We start from the raw sequence: 20,845 nt of genomic DNA on the forward strand, positions 1-20,845 counted from the left end.
AGAACTTAGGTCCATGTTTGAGTCATAAGAGACAAATCAATCCCTGCCTGATACTCCCCATAAAGTACCCAGCATGCAGTTAGCCATATTGCAAATGGCTCTTTTCCTTCTGTGTGTTGTGTTCAATTCCATCGTGTTGGTTTTTGTTTTATCTTACTATATTCTATTTTAATTTTATTATTATCCCTTGCAAGCCTGTTTGTTTTCTAATAAGAGACAGAAAGAAAGCGAATTTTGATGGAAGAGATGTAGGGAAGAACTCACAACACAGTGAGACTGGACCTTCAACATTGTAACGTGTACTCTTTTCTTTATATTTAAAACAATCTTATTCTACATACCAATTCCATTCCCTCTTCCTCCCATCCTCCCACTCCCACATCTTCTCTCCCCATCCACTCCTCAGAGAGGGTGAGGCCTCCCATGGGGTTATGAAAGACTTTGCAACATGTAATTATATTAGTCTTTTTTAAAGCAAAGTATAAAACATCTGGAAAGTGGGAGAAGGCAGGATGTGGGAAGTGGAGGAAATTCTGAGTGAATGAGTAAAGGCAGATAATATGCTCGGTGAATATGTTCTCTTGGCACTGGTACATGCAGTCCTATCAATCACTCCAAAGTCTCGGATCCATTGTTAATTGCAAAGCCTTCCCCACTTGATGCACAGAGTGATGGCAAGGCCTTCTTCTGGTCTGAGTGCATTGATTGTGTACATAGAAACTACCAGCCACAGCTTCCTCCCCTGGGATGACTGCAGCCTGACACTACTGTGCTGTAGAGAACTCCTCCCAAGATTAGCTAAAGTCATCTCCTTATAAATTTGTATAGAATAAATCAGGCCGGGCGGTGGTGGGGCACGCCTTTAATCCCAGCACTCGGGAGGCAGAGGCAGGTGGATCTCTGTGAGTTCGAGACCAGCCTGGTCTACAAGAGCTAGTTCCAGGACAGGCTCCAAAACCACAGAGAAACCCTGTCTCTAAAAAACCAAAAAAAAAAAAAAAAAAAGAATAAATATCAGCCTTCTCCATTCTGAGGAGATTGGATGTATATAAAAATACTTTGAGATTCTGGGTTTTAAAAAATGCAAAAGTATAGATTCTTAGCTCATTTTTAATTGTTTGGGATATATATTTTTTAAATATTGGGGTTCATCATATGGCCCTTTACATCACAGAAATAGTTCTACCACAAAGTTATTTTATCAGCAATTTTAAAATTATATTTGAGTCAGTCAGTATCTGACTGAAGTACCCCTATAATCCTTTAGTTTACTCTTAAATTCATAGTGTGGATGTGTTTTCCCTATCTCATTCTCTTTAGTGACTGGGATACTAGGAAATTACCATGCTTTTCTGGATGAAATTTCATTAATTAGCCAATGAAATTACTAAGAAGGAATCTGGGAAAAATATTTAGTTATATTGGAGATACTCATGAAATCCATCATGTTCTTTATTCTGAGTGCGTACTCATCTCCAAACTCATAAACTTGTACATATTAAACATTACAAGATGATATTACAGCATCTTGAATATCAGTCTATAAAGATAGTTAATCTTTTTCAAAAAATTAATTTCAAAAAATTAAACTGCTCAGACGTCAAGAGGAAATGATGGTTTCATACTCCCCAAACAGGTTTCTTCCAGTTTCCCAAATTCTCTCTGAGTTACTCCAGTGAGGTATTGGTTTATATTTTGCAAACTTTGACCTCATAAGTTAGAAGTAGTTCAATTATGTCAGAAAAAAAGTAAGGAATAAAAATAGTCTTTACATCTAGGCATGCTTTTCATGGTAATAAATTTAATCAAAATACTTCTTTATTTCTCTCTTTTTCTCTCTCATATGTGTTTTTATCTTTTAACAAAGACTCTAGAAGAACTAGTGAAGGTTATATTAGTTGCAAAAAAAAATATGATCTATAAGAAAGATCATAACCAGGTATCATTTGAAGGATGAACCAGGGGTCAAAGTAATTTAGTTTTTAAAAAGACACAAAGGATATCAAGCAAATTACATTATAATTATGCAGAGATAGTATCTTCCTTTTATGTATAATATAGATGCAAATATAAATGAAAAGACTTTTAAAATATATTTCTTTTTCATTTCACTTCTCTTCCTAATGACATGACTAGCTTCTATTTCCTTGCCTTAAGGAGTATGTGGATGTCTGGGATTAGTTCCCAGAAATGTTAATATTACTTTATTTTCATTTTCTCAAAGCTACTAAAACACAGCTGGGAAATTAAATGCAAATGCAAACATTTTCCTTAGTAAAATTCTTTCTTCTTTAGCAAAAACCTCTTACATCTATTTGTTTTAATGATGATTTCTATTCAACATTTGTCATTAACTTTAATGAATTCACAACATAGATTTGATTCAAAGTGAACAGTTGGGCCATCTAAATCTTTTCAGACTGCTGATTCAAAGCTGTCTCAATTATAGAAATCTGAGTACCTCCTGCTCTACACATGAATTGCCTTTGATGCTCAACTCACATTCCTTGTATCTCCTTTCTCTTCTTTATTTTAGGTGATGTTCCCTGACTGTATGTCTCTAACACCTAATATTCTGATGTATGTAAATTGCAATGATATATATTCTTATAATGACACTACTGATCCATCTATATGCAGAACTAACCCTGTGGCACTTAAAAAGCTATTTCCTCCATCTAGAGTTCTAGACAATTTCCATTTTAATCATTCTCATAGCTTTTATTCCCTTAAATAGACTGAATTACATTCTTAACCAAACTATTTTTGAAATGGCATATCTCACGAGGCATGATTGATTACCTATTATTACCAGATATGCTAAGTGTCACCGGATAGACACCATGGATATGTTAATCCTTCTGGGCAACTACTCTACCATGAACATTCTGGACCTTTACCAGTAAAATATATCTTTATTAAATATAGTAAGAAATGCCTGGAGCTTTTTATAATGTTGTCCATACATTTGCAAGAACCAACATCATTTCTTTAAAGAAAGTATATAAATTTTAAGTACAGAAATAAGTGATATATAATCACCTAAATGCCAAGCCAGACAGCACATTCATACCTATATAAATAAAATATCTCTATATGAAGCTATTTAGCCAAACTCCAGTTTGTATTCACATATCTAATTAAATGCTTCCTTTTATCACTAAACTAACTGTGAAGGTAAAAATCTTTAAACCAAAGTTTTGAATGATCGATAATGTATTTGCCAAGTTCATATATTTCCCACTAACAGTAAAGCTTACTGAGCTTAACTAAGCAATCATCAGTGTCTGACGCAGGCTTTTTCTAAAAGAAGTATTACTCACAACTGTACTCTAAGTCATCGAAGTTCAACATAAAAATCTTTAAGACTGCGTCCTTAGGATGGTCTAAATATTTTGATTTTATTTGCTACTCTGTGTCTTTAGATATTGTTTCATGAAAGGCACTGAATGTGGCTGCTTGACCAAGAACTCATCTGGAAAGATGAGACCAGTATTGAGATCTCCAGCATGTACATAAATGATGGTGGCTCTGGTGCCTCAATAGTAATGGAAATAATGGAAGCACATGGAAGGCAGAGAGGAGAAATCATCAAATCCCTTTAAAAAAAAATGCAATCAAACAGAAGAAAGAAAAAATTCATGACTTGAAAAATGAAATAGAGACAATAAAGAAAACACAAACTGAGGGGATTATAGAAATGGAAATAATGAGAAAATGATCAGGAACCACAAATACAAACATAAACAGAAGAATAAAAGAGATGGGAGAAAGAATCTCAAGTACTGAAGGTACAATAGAGGAAACAGACTCAAAGGGCAAAGAAAACATCGACACTAACAAAAGCTTAACACAAAATATCCAGGAAATACGGGACACCATGAAAAGACCAAACCTAAGAATAATGAGGATAGAAGGATAAGAAATCCAACTCAAAAGCACAGAATATATGTTCAACAAAATCATAGAGGAAAACTTTCCCAGCTTAAAGAAAAACATGCATATAAAGATACAAGAAGCTTATCGAACACCAAATCGGCTGGATCAAAAAGAATGTCCCTTTGCCGTATAATAATCAAAACACTAAACATACAGAATAAAAAAAAGAATATTAAGAACTGCAAAGGAAAAAGCCCAAGTATCATATAAATACAGATCTATAAGAATTACACCTCACTTCTCAATGGAAAAATGAAAGCCAGAAGGTCCTTGTCAAGCGTTATGCAGACATTAAGAGACCATGGATGCCAGTCCAGACTACTATACCCAACAAAACTTTCAGTCACTATAGATGGACAAAACAAGATATTCCACGACAATGGATAGGTCTGTCAGACAGAAAATTAAAAGAGAAATAAGTAAATTAACAAATGTTATGACTCAAATGGACTTAAGAGACATCTAGAGAACATTCCATCCAAACATAACAGAATATACCTTCTTTTCAGCCTATTATCGAACCTTCTCAAAAATTTACCACAGACTAGGTAACAAACCAAACATCCATCGATATATAAAAAAAAAAAAAACAGAATAACAGAATAACCCTATATATCTTATTGGATCATGATGGCTAAAAATTAGAATTCAACACCCACAAACACATGGAAATTAAACAAGCCTCACTTGAATCATCAATGGGTCAAGGAAGAAATGAAGGAAAAATTAAAGACTTCATAAAATTCAATGAAAATGACCACACAACATACCCAAATTTATGGGACACAATGAAAGCAGTGTTAAGAGGAAAATTCATAGCTCTAAATGCCTAAAGAAAGATGCTGGAAAAATCCCACATGAGCGAGTTAACAGAGAAATTGAAAACTCTAGAACAAAAAGAAGCAAACTCACCCACCCTGGAAGACCAGACATTAGGTAATAATAAAATTGAGAGATGAAATCAACGAAATAGAAAAAAGAAAACAATATAAAAATCAATGTGACAGAGTTGGTTCTTCTAGAAAATCAACAAAATAGACAAACATTTATCTTAACTAACCAAAAGGCATTGAGCAATTAACATTAACAAAATAAGAAATGAAAAGGGGTGCATAACAACAGACATAGAGGAAATGTGGATAATAATTAGGTCATATTTCAAAAACCTGTACTCCACAAATTGGAAAACATAAAGGAAATGAACAATTTTCTGAATAAATATTTTTAAACAGGCATATACTATAAAACTTTTCCCACTAAAATATACATAGTAAGAAATACACAAGTCCTAATCTATTAGTAAAAATGTGAATAAAATTGAGTTTGTAAGAAGGATATTTAATTAAGTAGACTCGTTGATTCTTACCTATACATAATTGTCTATAGAAGGCAAGGGCAATATATACATTGAAGGGTAATAATAATGCTTATTTTTAAAATTTATTTTTATTACAGTGCTAATAGAACAATGAAAATGAACATACAAATTATATAATCATAATATATAAATATTTTATACATAAACATAGCTAATGATTATGTAATATATATTCGTAGCTGGGTGATTGTGGCACAATTCTTTAATCCTAGCACTCAGGAGGCAGATAGGCTGATCTCTATGAATTTGAGGTCAGTCTGGTCTACAGAGTGAGTCCCAATCAGGACAGGCTCTAAAGCTACAAGAAACCCTGTCTCAAAAACCCACACACAAAAAATATAAATGTTCTTGTGTGCTTGAGCCCAGTTTTAGGTGCAACAGAAACAATATCAATTATCTTATACACAGGATTCAGTAATGTATACCATGTCAATCATTTCCCACAGAACTACATAGTAAAGTTAATTTTTGGAGCATTTAAAATATTTTGAATGAAAAATGCTTTTAAGAGGAGCGGCGCAGGTGTGCAACGGTTTGTTATCCCTCTCGGATATCTAAATGGTATTTCAAACAGGTTTTAGAACTCTTCTCTAACAATGTGATTTGCTATGATTACCTCCAGTCTACAATGCTATACCGCTGTTCAGGTACAACTCGTGGTTTTATGCAACTCTGGTAGCTCAACTGAGAATATCCACAAAGGTTTCAGGAGTCAGTCACAAGAACATGATGAACTAACCATCTCACCCAGAAGCCTCTCCTCAGAAGCAAACACTGGGGTCTGAACTATGGGGTGCATATAGTCAGCTCTCCATTTAGAGGGTAGCACTGGGGTACCCGACTTTCTTTTGTCATAATGTAAATAAGCCTGAGACATGCCTCTTCCCACCATGTCCAGTCAACCAAGAATATTCACAGGCAAAGACATCAAATTGTTTTTCTAAAGTTTGGGTACAAATCTTAGTACATAGTCTAGTTTTTCAGCACCATGTGTTTATCATCCCCCACAGTGCTCAAAAAAATAAACAGGCTGCTGTCCCTTTTCCTTCTGTTTTTCTGTAATGGAAAGTAAAGATGGGCAGGGCTGGCAGGCAGAGAGGATAAATAGGAGACACGAGAAGGAGCAAGCAACAAGGAGCAAGAGAACAAGAAGACATCAGGGGCCAGCCACCCAGCTACATAGCAAGTCATGGAAAAAGAAGTATAGAAAGGCTTACAGAAATAAAGAAGTCCAGAGGCAAAAAGTAGTCAGGATAATTTAAGAAAAGCTGGCAAGAATTCAGCCAAACTAAGGTCAGGCATTCATAACTAAGAAGGAGCCTCCATGTGTGATTTATTTGGAAGATGGGTGGCTGGCTTCCCCCAAAAGTCAAAAGAGTAAGAGCAAAAACATCACACAATAGATGTGCTTTTCAAAAATAGGAAGGGCCCATTACTGTGTTGGAAACTTTGGCTCTAGAATAGGGTAGCAAAGGAATTAAAAATATAGGACCCTTTTTTTCTGAAATTAAAGGTAAAGAGAACCTTTTATCTCATTTACAAAAATATGAAATTGGGAAATTAATACTAAGTACCTGAATAGAAGGCTACTTCTCACAGAAAGGTATGTTTTCTCCTTTTAAGTTGCTGAACAAACACAGCTGCTGTATTTATAGAGATGGTATCTAGACAGATTAAGGCAACTGGTACTGTTTTCTACATCTGGAGAAGGAAACGTTAGTCACTCTGATAGGAGAAAAATACTGAATATACCAACTAAAATATTATATTTCACTCTTTATGTACAAATAAGCTATATTTCAAAACTCTTACAAGTTTGAGGAATATGTAAAAAGTTAACTACTGCAGTTGGAGTACTGCACACTACAGGAAGTTATTACGTCGCTATACCCTACATGATGATACAACCAAAAATAACACAGAGGTTTTAGTGCCAAGTTGCAGCCTCCGTTAATGCCCAGAATTGTCCACCTCAGGAAAAAGCCCCAGCTGGCACCGCCTAAAGCAAGACCAAGGAAAAATTGCTGAGAATGTTGAAGCATAGTTATGTATCATCGTCTAACACAACTTACAAATTCCTTGCCTTAGTGAAGAAAGCCCTATGCACACACTGTTTGGATACAAAACTATACAAAATGCAGCAATGTCCTCTGCCCAAGGAGTTTCTGAGAAATTGTTATCAAGATCGTGGGTCTAGAAAAGCCAAAATAACAGTGATTTTTCATAAATAATATAAATAACATGTCATATACCATAGGAAAGCTAAGCCCAGAATATTACAGTGCAGTAGGTGAGAAGTAATTTTAGGTAGATGAATTTTTATGACTGACAAAATACATGACAGGACATAAATTAGAATAATTGATCAATTCACACATTATCCTTTTTATTTAAATTTCACTGAGTCAGAAAGTGCCTTTCTTTTTTAATATTTGTACAACATGAAGAGCCGACATGCTAAGAATTAAAGATGAATGTTTCAATTTAAGTAAAAAAGAAACTAATTGATCTGATTGTGTCTACTTCAATGCTACATACAAATTTCACTAGTAGACACAATTTCTTAATGAGAGACAGCCAAGTGGAGGATGTCAGGGATGGGAATACAGAGAAAGATGCAGAGGCGAAACATCTCAAACAGATTTCTGTAAATCATCTTAAAATGTAAAACAAGAAGGCAAGGTGGAGAACAGGGCCATCTGAAGTGGAGAGAACCTAACATTTCTGTTCTATTTTAAATCATACTTCTCATTAACATTGCTTCTCTTGTGCCCTTTATGGTAAGAGCTGTCCCCTACCAAAAGATATATTTTGTTTCTAAGCAAGAAAGCCTTGGAAGTGCATGTCGGAACAATTCTGTTCCTGAAAGTTCTAAAGAATTCAGAGCGAGAGGAGCCAAATCACATTTACTTGTGTTTATTTTCTTTTAAAAATGTGCACTTGATCTATCTTTTTTATTTATGTATGCAGTGTACACACTGGTGTTAGAATGTAGATGGAAACACCTGTATGCATGTTCATACATATCAACCCAAGGTTGATATCAGACACCTCCCTGTACTATTCTTTATTTTATTCTCTGACTTCGGGGCTCTTTAGAAAACACAGACCTCACCATTTAGGATGGTCAAGCTCTGCAGCATGTTTCCCCAATTCCGCTTGCTGGTATCGCAGGCAGAGCTCCATGCCTTCTGTTCGCATGGGCCCTGGGCGTCTGTGCTGGAGTCCTCATGCTTACCCAGCATGGACCCAGCTCTGAGCTTTCTTTTCTAGTTTTTGTTGTCATTTTTGTGCTTTATTGATTTTTATTGAGCTTTACATTCTTCTCTGCTCCACTTCCTGACTCTCCTCTCCCCCTCCAACCCTCCCCCAAGGTCCCCATGCTCCCAATTTACTCAGGAGATCTTGTCTTTTACTACTTCCCATGGAGATTAGATCTATGTAAGTCTCTCTTAGTGTCCTCGTTGTTATCTAAGTTGGTTTTGAGGCAGTGTCATGATACTGCTCTGGCTGTATCTGCTGTGGCTCTGGCTGGCTTAATTTTGATCGTCTCATCTTTAAAATTTGAGTTTCGGGTTTCAAAGTGTGAGCAGCATGCTGGGCTACTAAGTGCTTTTCTTACCTATCATATCTCTATGTTTCAAATACTGAATGTGTAGACCCTTAAGTTGTCTTTAATTTTGACCTAAGGGCAGAATCATTACAATAATCATTAAGATAATTGTGTTACTATAACTAAAATCAATTACATTAAATTTGTGTTATAATCTAAGAGTAAATAGAACCTCATAACTTTTCTTCTTAAAAGTTAGATAGTTCATTATACAAAGTAGCTTTGTGACCATTTAATGGTGTTTTATCACATTTGAGTTTCATTGGCTAATGAGTTTGGATTGTAATAATGTCATTTCTCAGAACAATATACTTCCACATCCACAACAAATTATATTCCAAAACATGGGATGATCCTTCCAAGAAAAACAAGTAGAAATAAGGTAGGCAAGATTCTTGTCTGCTGACACATTCTGATATCATTGCATAAAATCCTCATGAGTTGGCTTAAAATAGCAAACTACTCACACTTATCTTTGTTTCCTATCTCACTGTTTCACCACCAGCAAACACAAACATTTCCCTTTAACACTTTTCTCAATGCTTTGTCAACTGAAGATCACTCAGTTATTTCCAGCTCGTGTAAAGTATTGCTTCACCCATTTTATTTAGTTCATGCTTTCTGCTAATGAAAAATGGTTAACCGTTGCGACATTAGACAGATGATTAATGAAATTAATGAATAAAACAAAACAAAGCTAAAACAGCCTATCTATTCAATAGAACTTCTTATGGAACATTCTAGTGCTGGACTACTTTTCCTAAACACTCGCAAATCTTAGGCACCTGCCTTCTTGATTATGTCATTTTTGTGTTCTCTGACATTGGATCATCTCCTCAAGTTTAAAGCCACTTAACCTAAGCAGTTCCATTGCTACAATATTTGTAAAGACCTTATCCATCAAAGCACAGGTGACAATCTCCAATCATTCTTTTAAATTGCTTTTAAAGCCTTCTGCCTTGAATGCCATTATAAAATGAAAGATGCTGGAGTTTTATATTAAATCATTTGTACATATTTTTACTTAATGAACGATCATTTTTATCTTTCCTTCTGCCTCCTTAAGGTCCAAAAGAATGCCTAATATAGTGTGAATATAGGTGTAAAATGTGTAGTTTTACAACCAAGTTGACATCGTCTTGAGAGTATACTCTGAAATTCTCCTTCACCTCTGTGTGTTTCACCTTCTTTAATTAAACTTACAATGATTCATTTCTGTCATTTCCTTATTTTGCAAGGTACATTAGCTTTTTAAAACCCTCTTAAGGGACCAACAACTTACTGAGTTAATTGTTTGGTAAATCCCCCCTTCCCATATTAAAAAATATGCAATTTGATTAAATCTTAAGAACATAACATACCGTATCTTCAAATATATAATCTCCAGCTTTTTTTTGACATATGAGTATGGCTAGTGTCTCTGTGAGTATTCCATCTGTGTGAATGCCGCTGCAAAGGCCAGAAGAAACCAGTGGATTCCATGGAGCCATCTCACAGAGATGGGGGCAGTTGAACCCAGGTTTTTTGTAAAAGCATCAGGTGGTTTTAAAGTCTGAGTCCTCTCTCTAGCCAAAAGAAATAATATTTTTAAGTAGAATCTCCCAAAGCAGTCACTTATTAGGTGGAAGGACTTTAGTTCAAAACAAATATTTTTTTACATTAAATGTATATAATTTTTCTTTTTTTTTTCTTTTTTTTTTTTTTTTTAGGAGAGTAAATCTTTCTGTCTGCTGATGTCATGTTTGGTTTTCACTTGTTCAGTTCAATGGATCGTATGCTTCTTTAGGACTTTGCAAGCACCAGCTCATTTGATTTTTCTCTTGAGCACAGTTCTTTCATTATTTTTGTTGTGGCTCCCTAGTCTCTTCCCTTTAAGTTACTTATAAAGAATAGTCTGATATGAAATTTATGTTGACTAAGTCATTTTAATTTTTTTAATAGAGCACAGATGATCTTTCTAAGGTACGTTTAAGCAACGCAAACCAATATAAATTATTCTGAAGTCACTTAGCACAAATAGTCTTTTTTATTTCAGTGAAAGGAAGAAAAATTCTAAAGTTCAATAGCTCCTGGAATTTACAGTAACCTCGTCTGCTAATTCCTTTTGCTTTCCCAATGAAGATGTAAATATCACTGCATAAGTAATTAAATTGGTTTTGATGCATGATGACTACAGGTCAGTATTGCTCCTCTTCCAGAGCAACCACAAAGAAAGCTTTATAAACTGGCTCTCACACCAAAGTCAGTGTGTGGTACAGGATGCCTGGGAAGAGAGCATGGCCACAGAGCTGTTTTGGAACAGTAAAATCCCCTAGTTTTGCATATGTTCTCGAGGAGCCAGAACCTTAAATTCTCTTCGTTATAACACTTCTCCTAAGAAACAGCTTGTACTTTGGCATCAAGCTTACAGACCATATTGCATAAAGCAACATGGGAAAAAGAACAAAATGGAATTCAAGATTGACGCTGTACTCACGAAATGCTCTATAGAATTCTTCAAGAGCCAGGTGCTTGTCAGCATTGAAGTCATCGTACTGGAGCAGACCGTACAGAGTACAGTCAGAAAGGTCCTTGTTCAGCTCTTCCTGTTTAATCACCTGGCAACCAAAACAGCAAACCTTTATATTTGTCTCAATATTTCTATGTAATATATTTATAGGTAGCAATTTCAAAATAGATTACTTTAAAGCTGAAGAACAGTAAAAAGTAAATCAACAACAGACAGATTTTTTGGTTTTTTTTTGTAATTGAACAACTATTTTTAACTGCTATAATGGCAAAATTAAAATACAGGCTTAGAATTTGTTTAAACTTCACAGTATAACTTAATGAATCTGCACATTTCCTACTTGTCTTGAATTATTTGCTGTATTTACACCAACTCAGGGAGACACCTGCACAGGAAAACCTTGTTTTGTTCCTCATTGACCCATGTGAGAAGAAAACACGGTTCCATCCTGTCATAAAAAGTGCAACATGCTGTGACTACTTCCTTTTTCATACTATTTGCGAAAAATGAAGTTAGATTTTATTTTCCCCTTATGCTGAAACTCTGCCATAGCTGGGGGATGAGTCATTTGAGATTGGGCCAGACTCCCTGCTCACAAAAGGACTATTAAGCAAATGACTGTTTCCAGGAGCCAGACAAAATTAATGCACCAATGGAAAACAAGTCTACTCAAGCATGATGAGGCAAAGCATCATTGTCATTCTTACTCTGTCTACTCCCATAGACTGAGTTTCAACATTTTTATACTCTGATGATTTTGGCTATTGCTTCTCAGAGAGCAGAGCTCACACAATTTAGCAGGCATTCCTATCCATGGTGTGGAGTGGCATTGCTGTGGTCACAGTTCCCCACGCCTTAACAGTCTACCACATCCAGAACAAGCAATTCCTACTGCTTGTAGATCAGCCACAGAATGGTTTGTTGTTTGAAAAGTGATGCAGGGCAATCAGAAAATATAAACTCTGTACTCACCAGGAGTGTACTTGAGTCCTGCCAAAGCCACTTAACAGCTGTCTAATTTATTTAAAGTTAATTCTCATTACTCAATTTAAAAATAAAAACAAATATTACACCACCATTCATTGCACTAGAAATAGTCAAGTACAATCTAGTCATGTAGTATTCACTAAAAATAACCTTTGAGCATTAAAAAGTAATTTCTCTTTATGTAATACATATCATTAATAATCTCCTGCAGAATTTCAGGTACCAGCTTTTATGTGCTTTGTCTACGCATGTTTTTTTTTTTTTTTTGTCTTTTTTCTTGTAAAACACAGCATCACACATATTTTGTCATAGAGGCACATGTTGGTCCCATTCTCAGTATCCTCTAAAGCTTTTAATCTATATTTTAACCCTTTGCAGGATTGGAGGTTTGGTGACCCCGATTAAATAGAGTGTGAATGACTTATAGGCTCTCTCCAAAGATGGAATCAACATACACCAACAAAGCAGTGTCATGTAATGGTGGTATACTAACTGATAAACAGGAACTCAATAATATATCTTTTTATTTTCATTAAAACTTTATTTTTAATCATACAAATAAAAAGCACCATATGGAAAAATAAACCACAACCACATTTGGTGCATCTCAAGGAAACATCTGTATGTTTGACTAGCCATTCTATCTGCAAGCCTTCACTTGAACTTTACACTTTTAACTAAAAGATACGTTCTTGTCAATAGTATTAAATCTTTACTGGTTAAGCTGCTATTTGCAAAATAGAGATGGGAAGGACAGAGAGTTCTCTGGCATAACTGTTCCTATAAATGACTGCTGTAGAATGTATTATACCATATGCTCTATGCATTCTAGCTCCAGGGATTAACAATACTGCCTAATGACTGAAGCCATCACTGCTATAAGTCTTTTGGGAAAATAAAACTTTTCCATTTAGAAGCGACAGATCCCTCAGTCATTGTCCATCTATTATTGATTAGACCACTTATAGTGGTTTGCTAAGGGGTAGGATTTGGCATTGAATGGATCGTGCCTCACTGTTATTTTTCCTTAAGATTCACATTGTTGGTGTTATGTTAATACTTAGGACACGGTAACACCAAAGCTATCAGACATTCCAATGTTAGGTACTCCTAAGTCACACATAAATTTGAAAATGGACAGATGAAACAAGTACATTTGGTTTTTTTTTTGTCATTTTCTGTCTCATATTTTTTCTAATCTGCTGCAAAAACTGAGTTCATTTTTAGACCCAGAAAATAAGTTTCTAACTTTTTGATTCTTGATGGTCTTTTTTTTTGGTTTTTTTCCAAAGGGGATTATATTCATGCAGTTCAAGATAATGCATATATATGATTGCTTGAAACTTCTATCTCCACATAACATCTACAGAGTTTTGTAAATAATACTATAACTCTGAGATTATTCAGTACTTTGATGTTTTTATATTGTATTATTTTTGTTCTAGAACTTTTTAAACTTTCATTTCAATAAACTATTCTTCATAAGCTTCCTTATTTAGTCAATTTCTCAATCGTTAGTTTCTAACTGCCTCTCTTACCAGTCTCTGTTTTAGAGTTTGAAATACAACTTATGATAAGAAAGTAAAAATGTCCTTAACTGAGACAGAACAAGATTCTGGGAAACATCACTAAGAGATATTTATCTGGAGAAATATAAGTTGGAATAACTAATTTTCAAGAAAACATATTCACAAGAAATATGAAAATTAGATACTTCATAAAATTAGGAAAATACTGGAATATGTTAGCATAATCATAAGCAAAGACTCTTTTGAAGTCGAGAAGGAAAGGCTTTCCAACTTAAGCATTTCTAAGCTCCAAATGGTACATCATGGGAAAGGTGACTTCTTTGTTGGGAAGAGACTGTGATGTCCTTAACTTGGAACTCAAAGATAGGCCCACCATGGAAACAATGCTCCTTCAAGACGCTCTAGCTCTGGCCTTGTGTTGATTGGATGTAGCTTTGGACTCAACACTGACAGTCAGAGAGGGACTGAATCTGTCATTACTCTTTTAAGTGAGGGACTCAAAGAAAAATTTCCTTGTGGTGGATGGTGAGATGGAGAATGAACAACAGAAGGTTCTGTAAAAGAATGCTGGACTCTCAGACTGAAACTCAAGACCAGGCAAAACCCAAAAGATCCTCCTTCAGGACTGTATAAACAGATGAAGCTTCTATGTATGCATTGTGTGAAAAAAGCATATGCGAAGAGCAGAGTAGATTCCACCTACTATAATGACAATTGAGGTGTAGACCTGAGATTCACCTAAGGAGACAGTGCAGATGCCTGTAGTTAAAGTCCTCAAGTGCCATCCTGCATAGTGCTCTCCTTAATGATCAAGACACTACCTTCACTATCTCTCCCCTGACTTCAGCTAGTACAGTTTTCTGAATGACTCTGTCTGCCTTATAATAGATGAGTAAGTTCTGAATTGCTGTGCATCTCAAGACAAGCCCTGCAATACTAACATCCGGCACCAGTAAGACACAATGACCATTGACCTCAAGCCAGTGCCTATGGGGATTCTTCTTGGTGACAAACTCAGGCTTCCAGCCCTGGAAAGACAGATTTGGAATCTAACCTACCCTGTGTCTGGTAGGAATCTCAGACCATGGTTATTGGCTGTTGTCCTTTATTGTGCACTTATATGACAGTTGAGTATTTCACGGTTATCACACAGATGGAGTGGTAACCCATCAACCTCAGAAAGCACACATTAGTTTCAGTGTCTGATCAGGAGAAGAAAAATGGACAGGTACTGATCCTGTGGCAAAACTGGGGTATAGAAAAAAGCAAAGGTCTTAAAGGTTTAAAAATATCTAACATTTCAATGTTTAACTGGGAGAGTGCCTTTTTGTCATGTGTGAGGCTATAAGGTCAGTCCTCAGTAAAGCAGACATATGCATACAGTACACTCACGCACACAGTAGCAGAGAAAGAGAGAGACACACACACAGAGATTAGAAATGGGGGAGAAAATGCAGCACAGATATTCCCAAACAATCAGAAACTAAACAAATATCACACCAAATTTAGATAATATGCTAGTAAAAATTTTTCAAAATGAAAGAGACAAGTGTGAGTACATGATAATTAAACTGATATGTTAGGAGAAAGGCAACAAAAGAAGTAAATATGCTACCAAAACTGAAAGTTTGGAGAAAATGTCAAGTACACTTGTAGTTAGCAATTATGCTTTTCCCCTTTTGTTCTTGTATTTTTAAGATAATTTAAAGCATCTGCCTTTAATCAAAGGATGGTTTCTGTGGGAGTTGTGGAAATAACACAGCAAAATCTAATAGTGCACTCTTCCAGTTTGCTTTCCATCGCTGTGATAAAACACTGACCAAAGCTAAACTGGGGACTTGACCTGCTCTTCCATGTGATAGTCCATCATTAAGAGAAGTCAATAGAGAAACTCAAGGAAGAACCTGGAGGCTGCAACAGAAGCAGAAACCTTGGAGAAAGGCTGCTGACTGGCCTGCTTTCTCTGGCTTGCTCAGCAACTTTTCTTTTAAAGCACCCAATGCACAGAGATCTGTGCCCTTTCACATTAATCGTTAAGAAAATGTTCCACAGACTTGCCTATAGGCCCATCTGATGGAGACAGTTCCTGAACTGGAGTTCCCTCTTCTCAAATTCTATGGTTTGTTTCAAGTTGATAAAAACAATCAGCATGCTGACAAAAATAAAAGTTGTAAGACACGAGTCAAAACATAACAATGAAGAAAAACTAACCATAAAAAATGAGAGAGAAACAGAGAGAAACTTGACACCTGAAAAAGAGGGAACAAAATGGCAGTGATAAAATATTGCTGATCATAATAAAGTAAAAATAGAACAAATTGTCTAATTAAAAACCAGAGTGATTAAATGCTTAAAATTAAGAAAAGGTAAACCAAACTAAAACAACAACAAAAAACCCACATGTTATTTACAAGAAACTGTATCATCTCTTAGAACACACATAGATTGAAAGACCGAGTGAAAAAATATATTCTATTTAAACGGATGTTTTTAAACAAGCAGTAGTAATCATACCTTTGTCTACTGAAATAAACTACTCGAAATCAGTAAAAGGAAAAACATAAAGATAATTTCCAAAAAGAAGGAAGTTGGTTCAGATAAATAAAACTTTCAATATAAAGGCACAGAATATCAGAGAACTCAAGTATATAGAGGCAATACTAACATAGATGAGAAGAGTCACAGCCCACATCACAGGAATAGCAGGGACTTCAACATCCTACATTCAGTGGTGGATAGAATACCTAGACAGAAAACCAGCTAGGATCCCGGAATTAAAGTATACCTAAACCAAATCGACCTGGCACTCATATGCAATACATTGCATTCAGTAGCTATAGAATCCAGTGCATGGAAGCGTTCTCTAGGTTATCTCATAGCTGTCCACAAAACAGCACTAAAACAGTTTTAAAAACTTAAAATTTGGAGGAATTTATTTAGAAACCGTAATACAGCAAAAGGAGAAATCAATAACAAGAACATCTTTGGATTCAGATTGACATTATTGAAAAATCCACACAATTAAATCAAAAATTAAATAAGTTTGAAAGTTTATTGAGACAAACAATAAGGGAAAATAAACTACCCAAAGCTCAAGGATATGACAACATTAGTATTGAAAGAGAAATCTATAGCTGTCACTTACATGAAAAAAAAGAGCAAAGGTCTCAAAAAATTAGTCTATTATTGTACTTTAAGGAGCTAAGAAAACAAAAACAAAACTTGAAAATTAGCAGCAAGAAGGCAAGACAGATGATCAGAAGAGTAACAAAACACAGAGAACCAAGCCATGCAAAGATCAATGAAGTGAGAGTTGTTCTTTGTATATCTTTCTTTAAATAAAATATACAAATCCCTAGCTTAACTAACAAGAACAAAAGAAAGAAGACAATAGTAATGAAACCAGAGAGATTATAATTTTCACAAAAATTCACTGCATATCAAGAGTCTATTAAGAAATACACACCCCCAAGTTTGACAAGAAGAAATGAGCAAATTCTTGAACAAGCACACATACACATAATATACCTCATTGAATCATATAATTCATGAAGAAATAAAAACATCCCATTAACAGTGAGAAGATACTAATAATTATATCTTCCATCAAAGGAAAATCCATGGGTGATAATGCCACTAGTGAATTCTGCTAAATATTTAAGAATAATACAAGATCCATCACAAAACTTTGAAAAGGATCTTAATCTTCTATAGCACGTTCTAATAGGTCTGCACTCTGCTAATGACACAAAACAGAAATCAGAAGAAAAGAAGAGGCAAAGAGACACTGAAGGGAGGGAGAGGATGGGATGAGGGGTGGTAATAGTAGTAGATAGAGAGAATCATTGAAGGCTGGAAGCTACAGATCAATATCTCTACTGAACATAGATATAAAGCCTTCAATAACATTCTAGGAAGCTCATCCAATAACACATTAAGATCACTTCCAGGGTTTACTGAACATCATCTGAAGAATTAGAGGAGCATTTATGAGTATTAATTCATAGATATATTTTACCCCATGAATAAAATGAAGAATGAATGCTATAGGATTATCTCATTAGAGAGAAAGGGCTCAATAAAATTAAGAATCTTTTCATGTTAAACACTCAGAACAAACTTCATATATCAGTAACATGAACCAACACATTTCAATACACCCACTGTGTAAATCTAATATTCAATAAGGGGAATGGTAAGTTTTTTTTCTGTGGTAAATTGAATGTAACAAACTCACCATTTTCTTCACTAAAGTAATACTCAAAATTCTAAATGCGAAAATCAGGTCTATAGGACAAGGATATCCCATGGAAGGAGTCAGGAGTTAGATGCAAGATAAGCTTACAGAATTCTAAAACAAAAGTTTCTTTGGAAAAATAAGTCCGTCATCATTTCTGGAAACAAAATCAACATACAAAAATCAGAAAACAAATGCGTATCCTGATTTAAATATTATACTATAAAAATGTGAGGTGTCTCCATAAGTAGGTAGAGATGCTCCCTGCCAATTCAAATTTTAAAATTCCATTTAACTTTTCCTTTTGCTTATGAAAGTTTGTTTTCTAATAAAGGTAAAGCAAACACAAACTCATATACAAATTCTTGCACACTTTTTCATGCACACACGCTTACACATTCATGCATACTCAGTATTTATTCACCCACAAACACTCATGTGCATAAACACTCACACACACATTGGAAAGTTTATGGCGATGAGATCATGAGCCTAGAGAGTAAATGTGGAGAGTTGTGGGTTTTTACATGTAGATGTGCTTTTGTTTATTTGTTGGAGAAAGTACAGAAACTGTCTTGAGAATGTGTAGAGATGGGTATGGTTAGGCACTGGTAATTTTGGTTCTCTTCTTCCATCCTGAATTAATTTTCCTAAACAATCATTATCAAGCCATGGGCACAATGGTCGTGCAAGAGTTTAAGCTCAATGCTTCTCTATTATTAAGAAGAGTCATGAAAGTCAAAAAAAGCAAGGTAAATATGGTCATTTCTGTACCTAGTAAATGTGTAGATTTCATAAAAGACTAAAAGAAAACACAGAAACCTCTTTCATGAGACTGCACATATTGAGGTATTAGATTCCAATTCCTCATTATTGGAATTCCAGACGTCTGCCTTTCTCTTTCTCTCTTGCACTACTTCCATCCTCCTCCTCTTCTGCCCTTCTCTCCCATGTCTCTTTGCCTCTTTTTTTCCCTTTACTTCTGATTTCTGGCTTTTGATATCAGTATAATGTGCAACTATGAGAATGTACTATAGAAGACTGAGATTCTCTTCAAGGTTTTGTGACTACTGATCTGAAAAGCATTTGTATTATTCTTAAATATATGGGAGAATTAAACAGTGGTGTCATCAGACCTTGGTTTTTTTCTTTGATAAAAGACATCATCATTACAACCTTCATACTTGTTCCTTTACTCCACCATATGTAGAATTTTATTTCTTTCATGTATTTTTTCTTACTTCCTTTTAAAAAGTTTCTAATCAATTAATATGAATTGAAGAGCATGTCATATACTGAAGTACAGTAGCTGAGCAGCAATAACAGTCCCCATACTGATGAAATCTTCATTTTAAAGAAGTTTAATAGAAACAGGAGATGGTATAATTAAGTAAGAAAATTATATATTATCAACAGAGCTCTAAGTAAAAATGACTTGGAAAGGGAAAATAAATGATCAGTAGTACAAATTTTAATTGTTTAAGCATATGAAACTCATACTATCCTACAAGAAAAATTAAAATCAAAAGAAAATTGTTGAATATTCTGTTACCTTTGATATTTTCTAGCATGCCTAATATAACACTTAAAATCAATATGGAGGAGTTAGCACTAGGCTCAACAAGTAATGGCACTTGCTGCCAAGTCTAATGCCCTTACATCAATCTGCTATGAAAGAAAGAAGGAACCAACTCCTCTTAGGTATTCTCTGACAATGCATGTACCAAAAAAGCACATAAGTGCACATGAACATAAAATAAATAAAACTCAATTTAAAATAATCAATATAGCAATGAAATGTTTTAAAAATTCATCTGAAGGAAATGTTGATTGAAGGACTCTTAGTTTAAAAAAAAAGAAAAAGGAAAACGAAAAAAAAGCATTTAATTATTGACATTATATTTGTCCCATGAGGATTTTTAAAACACATATATAAAAGGGTTTCACATTCTAATGAAAAACTACAAATAATACTTAAAATAAAATCTCTAAAGTTTAATATTCTAGTTTCCCTGAAGCATATTGAAAACAACACCTCATTCATATATGCACACACACACATACACACATCGGTTGTGAGCTTTATCTTTCTCTGTCAATTGCCTACTATTCCTATTATTATTACTCTTAAATCTTTACATTGAAGGAATTTCCATCACTTCTAGGCCCTACCTTCTGTAATTGACAACAGTAATATAAAGGAGACACCTGGCTTTCCACTGAACTATTTTGTTTAAATGACAGGATTATGCCTTTTTAATCTGAAAATATTTACCCATTCTCCATTAAAAGGTGATTTATACAAATTCTTTTGTAATTTTTACTCTTGTATATTAAATGGGATTAATTCCCATAAAATTCCCTGGGACCATCACTTACCTCTCTGTGTATTCACAGAAATACTTGTGTGTTTGCTTCTGCTCTGTTCCCATGGAAATAGCTTTTTGTCCATAAGACAAAATAATCCTTACTAACCTCACAATAAATAGTTGTGATGAGTGGCTCAGAATTAAGGAAAGAAAAAAAGTAATAGTATTCATCAATAAAAAATAAGTTTCAATTGTCCCTATGTAACTATTTTAATTATTTTTAAGACAAACAATTGTTATATGTAAATATTGCAAAATTATCTATATCATGCCTACCTTGTTAG

At 34.7% G+C, this 20,845-nt stretch overlaps 1 protein-coding gene across 2 annotated transcripts in view; it reads right to left on the reverse strand.

The window, feature by feature from the left end:
• The window catches only part of Fstl5 (follistatin like 5), a 402,285-nt gene that overhangs the window by 169,991 nt on the left and 211,449 nt on the right, over positions 1 to 20,845 (reverse strand). For both annotated transcript variants that reach the window (XM_057756992.1, XM_057756991.1), the window contains exon 6: positions 11,407 to 11,527. In XM_057756992.1, coding sequence (XP_057612975.1) covers positions 11,407 to 11,527 — 121 coding nt within the window. The remainder of the gene's footprint in view (positions 1 to 11,406; positions 11,528 to 20,845) is intronic.

This window comes from Chionomys nivalis, chromosome 24, assembly GCF_950005125.1.
Source record: "Chionomys nivalis chromosome 24, mChiNiv1.1, whole genome shotgun sequence".
NCBI lineage: Eukaryota > Metazoa > Chordata > Mammalia > Rodentia > Cricetidae > Chionomys > Chionomys nivalis.